Below are 15,107 nucleotides of genomic sequence, written 5' to 3'. Positions count from 1 at the left end.
TCTCTCTCTCTCTCTCGTCTAAATGGAGGGCCTTAAGAGTTTATTTTATGACCTTGTAATTTTTAATGCTGAGCAGTTTGCAAACTGCATCTTAGCTTGAGCCAGCAATTTCCTTCAGCAGCAGAATCTCCTTCATAAACACCCAGCAGTAAACAACCGTGCAATATCTTTATAGAGAAGAACTGAAGAAGGGGAATTACAATATCTACCAGAAAGTGGATGGGACAGCAATAATCTTTCAGTATATAGAGAGAACCTGCCTAATTTACCAGATAGTGAAGGGGAACTGGCTTATTTCACATAAAATCTAGGGGCTGGAGTGCAGTGGTAGACAATTTCTCCGAGTGGAGAGGAATGGGTAAATTTCCAGAAGATAAAGCAAGGTTGTGGATGACATGTAGCCCCCCCCCCCCACCCGCCCCAACCAGTTCAATGATGGGATCAGGTGAGGAGCTGTGCAATTTCCCAATGGGTTTGTGAACCTGGATAATTTCCCAATTTAGGGGAGGGGGAGGAGCATGCAATTTACCAGTGCCTGGGGATTCCATTATATCTCCATAGCAGGTGGGTCCCTGTGACTTTCTTGTAGGTAAAGGAAATGTTATTTCTCTGAAGTGTTCACATTCCCATCAACTCAGAAGCTGAAGCGGCTCTGACTAAATCTTCTCATCAATACATGTCATCAACTCCCAGCTTTTAGTCATCCTTGGACACTGGTCCTTTATCCTTCATCATTACCCCCTTCCTCCAATGCTTCACCTGAAGAGATTGTCTCCTTGCTGGTTTATAGTTGCATTAAAATTAGGATCAATTCTTCAGTTATGGATTTTCAGCAACCATATTGTTAAATATTTTTATCGTTACTGGACCTCAATATGCCTGACCTGAATTTGAATGATTGGCTGAATCTTTTGAAGGACAACTATCTTCAGGGTGCATCTGATCCTATTGTTGAAAATATATTTACAGAAAATGAAGGATTTGTGAATGTCTAGAATGTGAGATGTTTCATCACTCTAATCAGAACTCATCTAGGACAGAATTTCAATTATGCTGTTGTGTTGAAGTCTGATCACGTATCACTAAATGTTTATTACATTAGATTGAAACAGTTATCGATATCTACACAAAGTACACTGCAGATGCTGTGGTCAAAGCAACACGTACGAACAAGCTGGAGGAACTCAGCAGGTCGGGCAGCATTCATGGAAACGAGCAGTCAACGTTTCAGGCCGAGACCCTTCGTCAATATCTTATGGCATTCAAATAAAATGTTTCATGCTAAATACATAAAACAGATGATCTTGCATTCAGCTGCAAGCATTCTATCAACACACACAAAATGCTGGAGAAACTCAGTAGGTCAAGCAGCATCTATGGAGGAGAATAAAAAGTCAATGTTTCAGGTCAAGACCCTTCATCAGGACTGGATTATCATCAGGGGTTGGGACAGAAGGCAGAATAAGAAGGTGGGGTGGGAGGGGAAAGAGTACAAGCAGGCATGTGATAGGCAAGACCAAATGAGGGGGATTGATAGCTGGGAGGTGATAGGTGGAAGAGATAAAAGGCAGAGGAAGATGGAATCTAATAGGGGAAGATAGTGGGCCAAGGAAGAAAGGGAAGATGTGGGGAACAAAATGGTCTGGAGAAAGTGTGAAATCAGAATTAGGAACGGAAGACAAGGGCAAGGGGGAGTGGGGAGAAATTACCGGAAGTTTGAGAAATCAATGTTCAGGCCATCAGAATACTTCCAGCAACTAAAGAATCTCTTGAGTTTATGATGTGCCGGATGAACTCAGGAGGCCAGGTTAGATCCAGGGAGGGAAATAAACAGTCAAGGTGTCAGGCTGATGAAGTGTCATGGCCCAAAATGTCAACTGTTTTTATCCCCCTCCTTATATGCTGTTGGACCTGCTGAATTCCTCTAGCATTTTGTGTGTGTTACTTTAGATTGCCAGCATCTGCAGGCTCTCATGGGTCAGGCATTTCATCAATGTCTTTTTTTTAAGCAAACTACTAAAAACAGCCAGAAAAGTTTGCTGACAGGCCCATGTCAGTCTTCATTTAATGACCTCGCACAGCTCTCATCTGGTGGTGATCCTACCCAGTCCTCAATTAATGACTTCATCTAACCTTCATTTAGTTGCCCCATGTAGTCCTCAGCTGGCGACCTCATCCAGTCCTCATCTGCTAACCTCACCTAGTCCTTATCTATCCAACCTGGATTAGTTACCAGGTTCAGGACCGGAAATATCAGCCAAAAAGTAGGGAGAGTGTTAATGGGTTACATGGCTGAGAATAGCTCATTTGTAGACCTTGTGTACTCCTGAGACCCTTAGCAATGTGCTTGCTTAGCCATTGAACTTTAAGAAATAAATTTGAATCAATTTATGCTGACAGTACAAATGAGTCACTAAAATAGAAAGTTAGACAAGCATGAAGCAGGCTAGTGTCTAAACTAATAGTTGTTCATTACCGCTGACTGGTTAAGAGCTGGGAGCACAAATACTGCAACATATTATTTGATGCAAAAATTGCTGATGAATTAATTTATCAATTAACAAGTATGTGCAAAAATGTCATTTTTATATGGACGAGGATTTATGTCTCTTATTCAATATGAAACTGAGGAACCATTTGGAGCTTTGACGTCTTATGAATTGTGTGCTATTAAAAACATTTTCCTTTGTAGGCAGCCAACACTGATTTGTATTTTCAAGACATGTTCACTACTGTCAATGCTTATTGGTCTATTTACTTTGAAACATAATATAGATCTTTTTTACTTACTGTAGTCAATGAATATTCTCCCTCGTCACTTTGGAGAGCAATTAAGAGCCATTGTTGTGGGATGAGAGCTACATATGGACTCAGATATGTTGAGTACAGCTGGTTTATTTCCCTAAAGAATATTAATGAACCAATAATCCCATAGCTTAATAATCATGTCCTTTGAGATGGAAGACCAAATAAAAAGATGGTAGTTCATCTCAGAGGTGTGGATTGGGGTTGAGCTAACATTTAGAAATAGACAACAAGGAGAGAGGAATGAAAATCAGGGGGAGACTGAGACATAAAACTTGGGAAAGGAGAAAGTAATCTGAATAAGGAATTTATACAAGACAGAGAGAGAGAGGTCAGATTCTGAAGTGAGGACAGAACAGGACAGGATAGAGAGAAAGAGAGAGAAAGAGATATCAGATTCTAAAGTGGGGACAGAACAGGAGAGGATATAGAAAGGGGAAATAATGATGAGGAGATAATTGGTTAAAAAAAGAGACTGAGGGAGCATCAAGAGAAGGAGAAGAGAATGTGATAAAGAATGGGTGTAGAAAAATGGAAGAATGGTAGGGCTGAAGCAATTGGGAGAAGAATGGAGAGACCAGAATTCGGAGATCAGATATGGAAAAGGGGAGATCAGGAAATGGGCATTGAAAGTGGAAATTCTGGATTGGGCCTTAATTGGGAGGTGAAGATTTAGTGAATTTGTAACTGATGTTATAATGCAGTGTCTGGAGGAACCAAATTCACCCCTTCTGATTCCAATTCAGACAGACATAAAAAGTATCTTATCTTTTTCATTTTATTAGCAGCTCTCAGCAGCACTTTAATACCTGTTTCTTTAGCTGCTGAGTAGACAATCCTCAATTTATACAGAAAGCACCATCCAATCTGAGGAATAACCTCTTAATATGCATTGCAATAGACTCAATGGCTTTGGTTCTTTGTAACAATCCGTACATTTCAGCTGGGTGATCACAGACAGCTCCTGTCAATATATTACTGGAAGGATATTGCAATGAGGGAGAGTAAAAATTTACTCAAATGAGATCATAATTGAGAAGTTATAAGTGATAAAAACTGAGGCCTATTTAACCTAGAACAGAGAAGGTTAGCGGATGATTTTTAATATGAGGAAGCATTTCCAACAGGCCAATGAATAGTTAACAGGCACAAATTGAGGTTTAGCAAAGAAGTGAGAAATTTTTTCCTCATGTGAGTCATTATTAAAAATGCATTACTTCCAGTGGGTATTGAAGCACAGAACATGACATCAGTTAACAGGGGAATAGATAAATAAAGAAAAAGATATGAGTAAGGATGTTGTGTAGATAACGTCAGCAGAGGGTAGCAACAAAAATGAAGGCATGACATTCAGTCTTCCTCAGTGTTACAATTAAATAATTTGACTTGGGAATACGCAGAAGTAATAGGGATCAACACAAAATGACAGAATGGTAATTTTGATAAATATATACTTGTACACAAATTGTATGCAGGAAATTTCTGAAAGATTGGGGAACAGGCAGATATTCAACAGTGAAGAAATCTCAATTACAGGTTGCTCTCTGCACTAAAGCACATGACGAGACACTGACCTACTTTAGGACAGTGATGCCAGCTGCACCAGAAACCCAGCAAAGTGATGAACAACTCTGAATACAATCATCCCTTATTCCCAATCTCCTCCTCCTTCCTCAACAACACCAAATCATTTCCTTCCAGGATCTTTAAACCATGCAGTTCATTCTCTTTCTCTTCTTTTTCACAAGGTCGACATGAAGGATAAAATGATTCAGACCAGCTCACTCAATGATCCTCTATCCAGCTACATCTTGAAGTGCCCTCTCTGGATTCATATTTCCAAATTACTTCTTTTACTCATTTCAACCAGCATATCATATTGGGAACTGTGGTTACCCACTTCAAAATTAGCCTGTTATTAGATCCTGCCTTGGTCAGATCCTCCTAAAATAGAAACTGCTAAGCATTTCCAATGCCCCACACCTCCGCGTGCTTCTCTGCTGCAGAAACAGTATTGGGGCCAGAATGAAGACTCATAAACAATGTTCCCTCTAATTTGTAATGGCCAATGTGCACAAAAATTTGCGCTGTGCAGTTTTTTGCCTGGAGACAACAGCGTATGCGCACTAAATAATTTCTTCAATATAACAGCATAATTCTAAAATCCGTCAACATATCATTGCAAACTCCACATTGTCAGCACTGTCTGCATTGGAAACCGGAAAAGGAAATGTGATTGTGTATGATCCTGAAATATACTTAGTATGCCAATGAGGTAGAGGGTGACAACCTTTTGTGCACAGTTTTAATTCCTTTGTGAGCTGGTAGCAAAACGTGTGTGTGCACACACCCACACACCTTTGGGGGAATATTGCTCACCAGTGGAAATGCCGAATCAGGCCCCTCTTTGTTTGACCCTGAAACTAGGCCAAATTAACTATCATCCAAATAGTGCTGTGTGACTGAATTTCAGCTTATAAAGCCATAGTCTGCCATTACCACAGGCAGCTTTTCTTCTCCCTGTGTGGAGAGACTGTCCCAAGTTTCATAGTTTTGTATTTTTAAATGCAGTATGCTGAAACTAACTGAGGAGTGGGTGTTGCCACACTGAAGCAGCTCTTCTTCAGATACATTACCATCCAGAATGAGTTCATTGCATTCATTCTTGGTAGCATAGGATCTTCCCTCATTTCACAGAAATCATTCAACCTCAACAGACTAATTGACCACGCATTCCGTTGGTTTTTGGGAAGCTGGTTTTATGGACATTAACATACAGCAGTTACTGCACAAAGTAACAACAACTCTCAAACTAATCTAATTGGGCATTCAAGAGTGGATCAAGGAAAAGATTTAGGAAACCTGACTCCATGATACAGGATTCCCGGATTAATCCCATGGCTTTACTCTTTCCTCAATGACCAGATTAATGCCAGTCTTCCTTTCGTCACTCTTCCTGCTTCTCTATATTGTGGCAAGAATCGCTCACTAATCTTCAAGGCAAACACGAGGAAATCAGCAGATGCTGGAAATTCAAGCAACACACAACAAGATCTCTTACTATCTTTCCTTTCAGTTAGTCCTGACGAAGGGTCTCGGCCCAAAACGTCGACAGCGCTTCTCCTTATAGATGCTGCCAGGCCTGCTGCATTCCACCAGCATTTTGTGTGTGTTGCTCACTAACCTTACCTATTTTACACAGTGGAATAGTGGCTTACTGGTTAAATTAACAGAATAGCAAGTTATGAGTTTGGATGACAAAGGTTCAAATCTAATCATTGTAGCCAATAAATTTAAATGTAATAAATTAATTAAATTTTTAGCTTTAACTATTAAATCTCGGTATAAGATTGCTGTCATAGAAGGAAACCTATTGCTCTTGTCTGGCCTATCTTATTATATGGATTCATTGTGGCTGAGTATTGATTCCAAACTTATCCCTCAATTCTGATCTTTCCAGACACCTCTTTTTCAGTCCCAGTACCCTTTCCATCCTCATAATTCATATGATTCTCAAGCCCAATCCAACTTTCTATTCTCTCTTCTATCTATATTACAATGCTGATGTTCCTCACTTTCTATAGAGCTTCGTTTTAAAGCTAATATAATCCCATTTTTCCATTCTCCCTCTAGTCCAGCAGCTCGCAACCTTTTTTTTTATTCCATTGTCCAATACCACTAAGCAAGGGGTCCATGAAGCCCAGGTTGGGAACCCCTGCTCTGGTCCATCAATCCCAAACTAAGTTTGTACGCAAGGGGCCAGTAGTAACAATGTAAAAGGTTTGTAAGATCTATATGGGGGTAGGGGCAAGGATGGAGAGACTGTAATCAGCAATTTTCAGTGTTGCTTCATGCCACTACAAGTATCTGAAGAAGAGCTGCTGTACTGTGATTTCACTTCCTCCTCGAGATGGTTGGTCAATAGCATCTCAGATTGCTATGTGATTGAATCAATTCAATGTTATTCCCATTAGATCACTCTACTCCAAGAGTTCATCATTAATCTCAAACGAGTACTAATTGCTACATTCTCTCCAACACTCCTGGCTTCCATTAGAGAAAAGTCTAGTTTTTGTACTGTGTCATGTAACACCATGGTCCTGAAAAAACTTTGTCTCATTTTTACTAAGGACTGTACCAGCAGTTATGATTGAAATGACAATAAAAGTTGACTTGACCTGAAAACATTTTGCTTTGCATGAGCTATTCATGCCATCCCCTTTCACCTTTGCCTTTGGCTTTGGCTTTTTCTGTCTTTACTCTCCACAGACATTAGGAGCAAAAGACAAAAGCTGACATTCCCTTCCTCAGAATCAGAGGGAATCAGGCTCTGAGAATAGGAGTTAATTTCGATAATCCCCCTCTTGTTGCACTGATCCAGTGTTTGCCAGCTAATCCTATCATTAAATTGCAGGACATCGACTTAATCAGGATAAATGTTTTTAAGCAAATACAAAACAAGAAATGGAACAAAAGGAATTTAATAGATGACATTTAACATGACATTTAATTCACCAATGGGACTCTGTCATATAGACCTAGTGCTATAGAATAGCTACCTTCATCAATTACATATATATAAAAATCCTCAACCACACTCCGTCTGGATTATGGCTGCATGTTGTTACCCTTTCCTCTTTGTCCTGTTAGTGCTGCCTATTATTATTTGAACTCGCTATCATCTGCCGTCTTGAAGCTGTTATTCTGATCGGTCATATTGAGCTTGTTAACAAACACCCTTATCTAAGAATGTTACTTAATTCAGCGTAAATTCAGCATTTTCACCAGTATTACATATTACTTTGGTAGATAACTAATAAATGGCAATCAAGGAAGCTAAACAGTTAATAACTGAAAATTGTCCGCAGTCCACATTTTCATTTACCATTTTACCAGCAAATGCAAAAATGGGTTTACACTCAGATTTACAAGTTCTGCAACAAGATTACATGCCAACATCATCTATTTACTCACTTTTAATCACCAGTCAGTAATACAATTAACCATGTGTAGTGGTCAATGGTCTGTGGCGAGATGACTTTTCCTTTTCTCATTCGTCCCTTTCTTGCATTTTTTAAAAAATCTGGGGTATTATTGTGTTCAATTCTCCTTCAAACTTCCCTTGTTCCTTTCTACATCAGATTCCCCCAAACAGCAGGCATTTCTCTTCACGTTTGAACTGTCAGCACAGTTTTCTGCAGACCTTAGCTAGTCTTTATCAAAACTGCCAAACCAGGAGTGTACTCTATTCACAAAACCACTGCTTTCACCTTTCTTAATTTCACTTCCCAGCTCTCTTAAATTTGCCTTCTAGCTCCTTTAATTTTTCCTTTGTTTCCCTTCCCACTTTCAACCCTCTTCCTTCATTCTCCTCCACACCTCTCCCAATTTCTGTTCAAGCTTCCTGCAATCTTCAAATCCCTCACCTCATTTGATATCTGCTTCATCTGTCTCTCTCTCCTGAAATTTATACTCACATTCTGTCTCCCCTTGAACCTCTCTCAGTCTTGCCTCCCATCTTCCTCAATCTTGCCTCCCACCTCCCTCAATCTTCCCCCACACTGCACTCAATCTCGCCTTCCACCACCCTCAGTCTCTCTTTCTTTACCTCCCTCCTAGCCTCCTTATACCTCCTGTGGTCTCTCCTCGCCAGTAAGTCTCACACCACCCCCCCCCCCACCCTCCATGCCACAAAAACCCACAGAGTACTTGAATATCTCCCCATTTATTTACCAAAATGACATTTAAAATTGTAATTACTGTTTAAAATCATTGAAAGGTGAATGAAATCTGAAGCCTATTTCTTACCTCCACCATTTTTCTGACACAGGTAGGGGAAACGCCAGACATTTCCCAGACCCACTGAGTAGCCAATCTGAGCCAGAATATACTGCAGTTTGTTGTTCCAGGCTGGCCGATCTTCAATCTCCATGGTGTTCTCTACATCCTTATCCTTGGTGGGTGGGACTCCTCCTACATTGAGCGCACTGCGCTTGTAGTCAATAGGTTCCTCTCCAGCAAGGAGATCGGCGACAGACTCCGTGACAGGCTCATTGCTGTGCTCACGTTGTGTAACCTTACTGTTTTTCGGCATTGGTCACACCTTTACACAAAGCTTCACAGATGACAGAGCAGAGGCAGATGCTGGAGACTCCGGAATATTCCAGTCCCCTTATGCAGGTACTGTCTTCAGCGGGTGAATCTAATTAGAAAAATAATTACTGGTTAGACAAATGTCTTCAGATACATTGGTATTAAACTTTGAACCACATGCTGATGCTGGAGAATTCTAGAGATTCCAGGTGACTTGCAGAGATCTCCCACACTCACAAAGGGACTCTGACCTCCCAGCCTGCCTCCAGGGAGCAGGGAGATGAGAAACCCACCCTGTCTCCAAGAGGCTGAGGGTTGACCATATTTTGGTTTACTAAATAATGAGGAGCATAGATAAAGTAGACAGTCTGAGTCCTTTCTAAAGTGAAGGAGTCTAAAACTAGAAGGCATTGATTTAAGATAAGAAGGGAGAAATTCAGAGGGGATGTAAGGGGTAGCCATTGACAGTTATATGGATCAAGCTACCAGAGGAGATGTTAGAATTGCAACATTTAAAAAACATTTGGACAGGGAATGGACTTCAGATTTAGAGAATGGAAGGATGTTTTTATATTTATAGCTGGATATTTTGTGTCCCCAGTGCTTTCCCAAGTCTTTAAAGTGGGTTTACTGCAAAGTAACAACTGAACGTAGAAAGCAGCTTTATCAGGGTCCAAACTCACCCACATGTCAATAACCCTCCATCACTAAGTTACCCTTCATGTTTTGCAGGCAAGGTTAAATTAATTTTCACGTTAATTAGCACATTGAGCTGAAGTGCTGGTCTCATTCCTGCATAATGTAGAATATTGCCATCTGCAGGGAGCTTTGAAAGAAGGAGACTTTAATATTGAAGTTTTAATCTCAGCTTCCCATAAACAAATGACAGAATGTAAATTCCTCACCTGCAGCTGTCAACATTTATTACCTTGCACTGGAGATAGACTAGGAAACTTCACTTCAAAGCAAAAGTTGTGAGTTCTAAATATCTGTTTATGAGCATGATGGATCTTCTGTCTTTCGATTCCTGCCTGAATTTCCAGTGATTGATGTGGACATAAACATTAATAATACACCCAACAGTGAACTACTGATAGACTGAATTGTGATTCAACAATTATACTTTCCAGAGAGGAAAGGTGTGGAAAACACTCGCAATTTTCCAACGCATGCTTCCAATTGCCAATGGATTCCAGCAATGACTTTCATTTCCAATAACGTATCATGCCACTGCTGATGCCCAGAATTCTCAGATTGAGATGGCAAACTGATTTGAGATCTATCTACCCATCAGTTAACAATAATAAAAGCAGCCTGTTCCAAGTCTCTGGTTGCAGATCAAACAAACCAAACCAGTGAAATAAAATCAAAATAATGTGCTTTCATTTGGGCGAGATGAGGATAATGACACAATCAGCTCTTTTAACTACATGTCTAAAAAGATTTGCTCCATATTATTTGCTTAAACCAGAATTTGGATCAAGATAGTAATTTCATCTCTTTTGGCGTTGTCCTCTGGCATTCTTCTTTCATTAACCACTCCTCAAAGCTGGTTGTGCTCAGAAACACCATAAGCATTGCAACTCTCTCCCTTTAGTTCTCCACCAGTCAACTTCTCCTGGTCCTCTTTTCCACTGCCAGTTAAAATCTCACGCTTTCCCCTGCACCCTAATGCCAAACTTTGGACAGATTATTGGAAATCAGTTGAAAGACTACCATAGTATTAACTTTATTCCATTAGCTGACTCTTTCCTTTCTGGATTTGGGGGCAGAAAATACTCTCAAACACTCACTTCCATCCATTTATCAAGTTGCCAACTGAAAAATTGAAACATGCTGCATAATAGGAAATGCCTAAACAGAGGCACATACCCATTGAGGAACATCTTTTAGGTGGTGGGAAGCAAAACTATAGCCACGATTCTCTAATCTGCTTTCCATTCCTATTGAATGTTCTCATCCATTCAGTCCATTGAATTCATATTGACAAAGTGGAGACAATTCGCTTCATTAAATGAACTTCATAATGATGAAACGATACAATGAAAAAAACTTTTCTAGGCTGAATAAAATGACCTGATGTGAGAAATCCTGAAATTTAAGGATGAAACAAACAGGCCAGTCAAGAGATTTTCATTGACATAAATCTGAGGTTTTAAACGCTTGCACATTTTGTGATTGACAAATGCTGAGAGAGGTGAGAGGTTTCAAAAATATTATCCTTCGTAACAAGACTTAGAAATGTAAATGACTTACAGTTGTAGAGAAAAGAAGAAATGCACATTGAGGACGGTTCTGCTTCTTTCCTTGCAGTGCCCTACCCTCTTTGTGACCAAGATGCAAGGGTCTGGTCAGGTTTGAATGTTAGAATTAATCTGATGCTGACGGAGGATGTTTTCGAAATTCCGAGATTTATGTGATTATTGCCATTTTCTGGGTGGACGATATGCTAGTTTACGTGTGAGGGAGAGGTTGGAGATTTGGGATCTGATATTCTTGTTGCTGTTTTCCAGGTGGGAGATATGTTAGTTTTTTGTGTGTGAGAGAGGGGAGGGGGTTGGGGGCTAGATGTTATTGTTGCTTTTTATTTTGCATGGGAGGGGGTTGGGGGTTTGATTTTGATGTTCTAGCTGCCATTTTCCGAGTGGGCGATCTGTTAGTTTCTGTGCGAGAGAGAGGTTGGGTGTCTGTGGTTTGCGAGTTTTGTTTCTTTTCCTTTTTCATGCCGGGGGTGGGGGAGGGTGATGTCTTTTCTTTCAATGACCTCCATGGTTTTTCTGTATTTCATGGCTATCTGGAGAAGACAGATCTCAAATTTGTATTCTGCGTACATACTTTAATAATAAAAAGAACATTTGAACCTTTGAACTTTGCAAACCTTCACCTTAGAAGGCTGCGTGTGTGTTGCTTGGATTTCCAGCATCTTCAGATTTTCCCTCATTCGACCTTAGAAGGAGGTCATTTATCCATCACATCTAAAGCACCTAAAGGACTGCTTAATTTTATCCCATATACCTGTGTTTCCCCTGTTCTTCTGCAAACAAGTCCTCTTGACATTCAGTTGCTTTCCTAACATTACCATAGAGTCAGATTCCACCACCATTTCAGCTGGTGCATCCCAGTCTTTTTAATCCTTGAGATGTAGATACTGCTCAAAATGCATTTCTACCAGTTAGATTAAATCTATGACTTTCTGATTATTGATCCATGCCAGAGGACGTTGCTTTCTCTTACTTCCTTGACAAAAATTATGGACAATATTTAAATCTCCTTTTAAAGCTCTAGTTCAAGGAGAATAACCAACATGTTTTCTTATTTCTCTACATCCCTGGAAAAAGTCCTGCTAAACCTCCTCAGAATGCTTTATAGCCTTTTATTCCATTCTAAGTGGTGGTGTGAGAAACAGACAAGGAGCTCCAGCTGAGGCCTAAACCAAAATATGCAGGATGTGACTTCCTTGCCTTTGTATACAATATCTGTACTTATAGAGCTAATAGATGAACTCAAATATGATTATCATATATAATTGAAACCAGAGAGTAACAGCTAGGAAAGAAAGAAAAGACATAAGGCAAATCCAAGAATCATTTCAATCAGTAACTCAGAGTTGGTGGCAAGAGGAAATATTACACAAGGACATGATTGATTATGGAAGATGCATAATCAAAGGCCAAAATTTGGGTCTAGTTACCTCATTCATATGAGACCACTGGCCTTCCATGTTCCTGAAAAAAGTATTGATGCAATCATGAGTGAGCAATTTCAAGTTCCTGGGTGTCAAAGTCTCTGAGGATCTAACCTGGTCCCAACATATCGATGCAGCTATAAAGAAGAGAAGACAGTGGCTATATTTCATGACGAATTTGAGGAAATTTGGTTTTTCACCGAAAACATTCAAAAACTTCTGCAGATGTGCTGTGGATAGCATTCTGACAGGCTGCTTCACCATCTAGTATGGAGTGGGGACAAGGTGGTTGGCTCTACTGCTCAGAATCATATGAAGCTACAGGATCAAACGAAGTTGTAAATTTAGTCAGCTCCATCTTGGGTACTCATCTTCATAGTATCCAAGACATCCTCGAGGAGCGGTGCCTCAGAAAGGTGGTGTCCATTATTAAGCACCCCCATCACCCTCTTCTCATTGCTACCACGAGGAAGGAGGTACAGAAGCCTGAAGGCATGTACTCCGTGATTCAAGAACAGCTTCTTCCCCTCTGTCATCCAATTTCTAAATTGACACTACTTCACTTTTTTTATGATTTCTGTTTTTGTAATATTTTATTTTAACTATTTAATATACATATATGTACTTACTGTAATTAATTGATTTATTTTTCTGTATTTTCACATATTGCATAGTACTGCTGCCGCTAAGTTAACAAATTTCATAACGTATGCAGATGATATTAAACCTGATTGTGATTGTGATTCTGATGAATTATTGATGTGAAAATGGGAATTAAGTATTGATGGAACTGTGCAGGGATAGCTTTATTTTGTGCCTATGGTGTAGTGAATTGTTACTGTTTGAAGGAATATGTTGAAGGACCTTTACAGTATATTCCATCAGGGTTAAACTGACTATGAGAGTTTGGGGCAGTGTAAAGGGTGTTCAGATTTGTAATTAATGCAAGCTGCAACAGCTCTAGGTTTCTTAGACAGGGTAATATATAGTTATCTCAACATTCTGTATACTTATCTGGATCTGCTATGAGAATGCTTGAGACAATAGCAGAGTGAAATCTTTAAATCTAAACTGTGCCCTATTTGTCCTTGAAACTTGTAGAAATGTGAAAACTCCTGGGTTTCTGAGTGTAAGCAACCCTCACCTTGAAGAAGATATTTTTAACTTCATAGCTGGCCTACGAGAGGGACAGCAGGAGTTGCTGATTTACATTGTAAAACAGCCAGTGAGTAAAGGTGACCTCTGTTCATTGCCATCATCTTACGTGATACGAAGCGAGAAATAGATAAATCACTGAACCACCTGATCAACCATAAGCACAACAGCAGATTCCTGACTATTTCAGGCCCACAATGATGCTCTACAATGCTGACATCAGCAGAGCTGAAGGGCATCCCATCCTTTGCCTGAAATGGATGGACTTTCCTCCATCCATGCACTGTGTCTGCAGTGTACAGGATCTGGAAAATGCACTGTAGCAAAAGCCATCGCTTCTTTGCCAGCTCCTTCCAAACCTATGAGCTTCAAATCTAGAAGAACACAGGTAGCAGCTCCTATCTCAAAAGTCCCCTCCATAGTCACATAGCATTCAAATCTGGACTAGTATTATCATCAGTAAAGCAAAGTCCTGGAGAAGGAAATACCTTCACCATTCCGATTGGAAGATATTCCATTGCCACCTCGTCAACGGTCACTGGGAATGGGTGATGACACCTCATCTTGTGAATGTTTTAATTAAAAGACTCATTCCGATGCTGATATACATTCAGCACCCACGGACACCACAGCATGCACCCTTACACATGCATACATGTACTCTGTCACTCATACACACCCAAACATAGGCATATATATGAATCTCAGAGTTGTATAATGCATATATATTTTCATAATTATTTGATAATTATAATAAATGTACTTTGAATCTTTGAATATAAACATATCATAAAGCTAAGGCTTTATAAGGCATTGGTCAGACCACATCTGGGGCTTTGTGAGATGTTTTGGGCCCCTTATCTAAGAAGGAATGTCCTGGCATTGGATGGGTCTAGAAGAGCTTCACAAGAATGATCCCAGGAATGAAAGGGTCAATATGTGACGAGCGCTCAGTGGCTCTGGGCCTGTGCTCACTAGGGTTAGAAGAATGAGGCATCTCATTGAAACCTATCAAATATTGAAAAGCCTAGATCGAGTGGATGTGGAGAAGATATTTCCAATATTGGGAGTGTCTAGGACCAGAGCACACAGCCTCAGAACACAAAGATGTCCCTTTAAAACAGAGGTGAGAAGGAATTCCTTGTTTTAAATAAATATTATTAAGATGCTTCATCCTTTGGTTCTTGGAATTCTTCTCTTATTCTTTCAAGGTTCTGGATATATCTTCTTCCCAGAACAATATTCCAATACTCATTTTCTCATCAGTTCTCTCTCCTTCATTGTCCCTTCTGTCTTCCTCCTTTTCTTCACCCAGAAGGCAGTGAATCTGTGGAGTTCATTGCCATGGAGGGCTGTGGAGACCAAGTCA

The 15,107-nt window shown here is 40.0% G+C and overlaps 1 protein-coding gene across 4 annotated transcripts in view; it reads right to left on the bottom strand.

Annotated features, from left to right (window-relative positions):
* The window catches only part of slc6a17 (solute carrier family 6 member 17), a 70,761-nt gene that overhangs the window by 44,284 nt on the left and 11,370 nt on the right, over nt 1-15,107 (bottom strand). For 3 of the 4 annotated variants that reach the window (XM_073030512.1, XM_073030515.1, XM_073030513.1), the window contains exon 2: nt 8,614-9,007. In XM_073030512.1, the coding sequence (XP_072886613.1) occupies nt 8,614-8,899 (286 nt within the window). In that variant the 5' untranslated portion in view covers nt 8,900-9,007. Of the gene's footprint in view, nt 1-8,613; nt 9,008-12,589; nt 12,721-15,107 lie in introns of all 4 variants that reach the window. The other variant, XM_073030514.1, reaches the window with a different exon arrangement.

This window comes from Hemitrygon akajei, chromosome 27, assembly GCF_048418815.1.
Source record: "Hemitrygon akajei chromosome 27, sHemAka1.3, whole genome shotgun sequence".
NCBI classification, from domain to species: domain Eukaryota; kingdom Metazoa; phylum Chordata; class Chondrichthyes; order Myliobatiformes; family Dasyatidae; genus Hemitrygon; species Hemitrygon akajei.
This window is presented reverse-complemented; position numbering and strand designations above follow the sequence as displayed.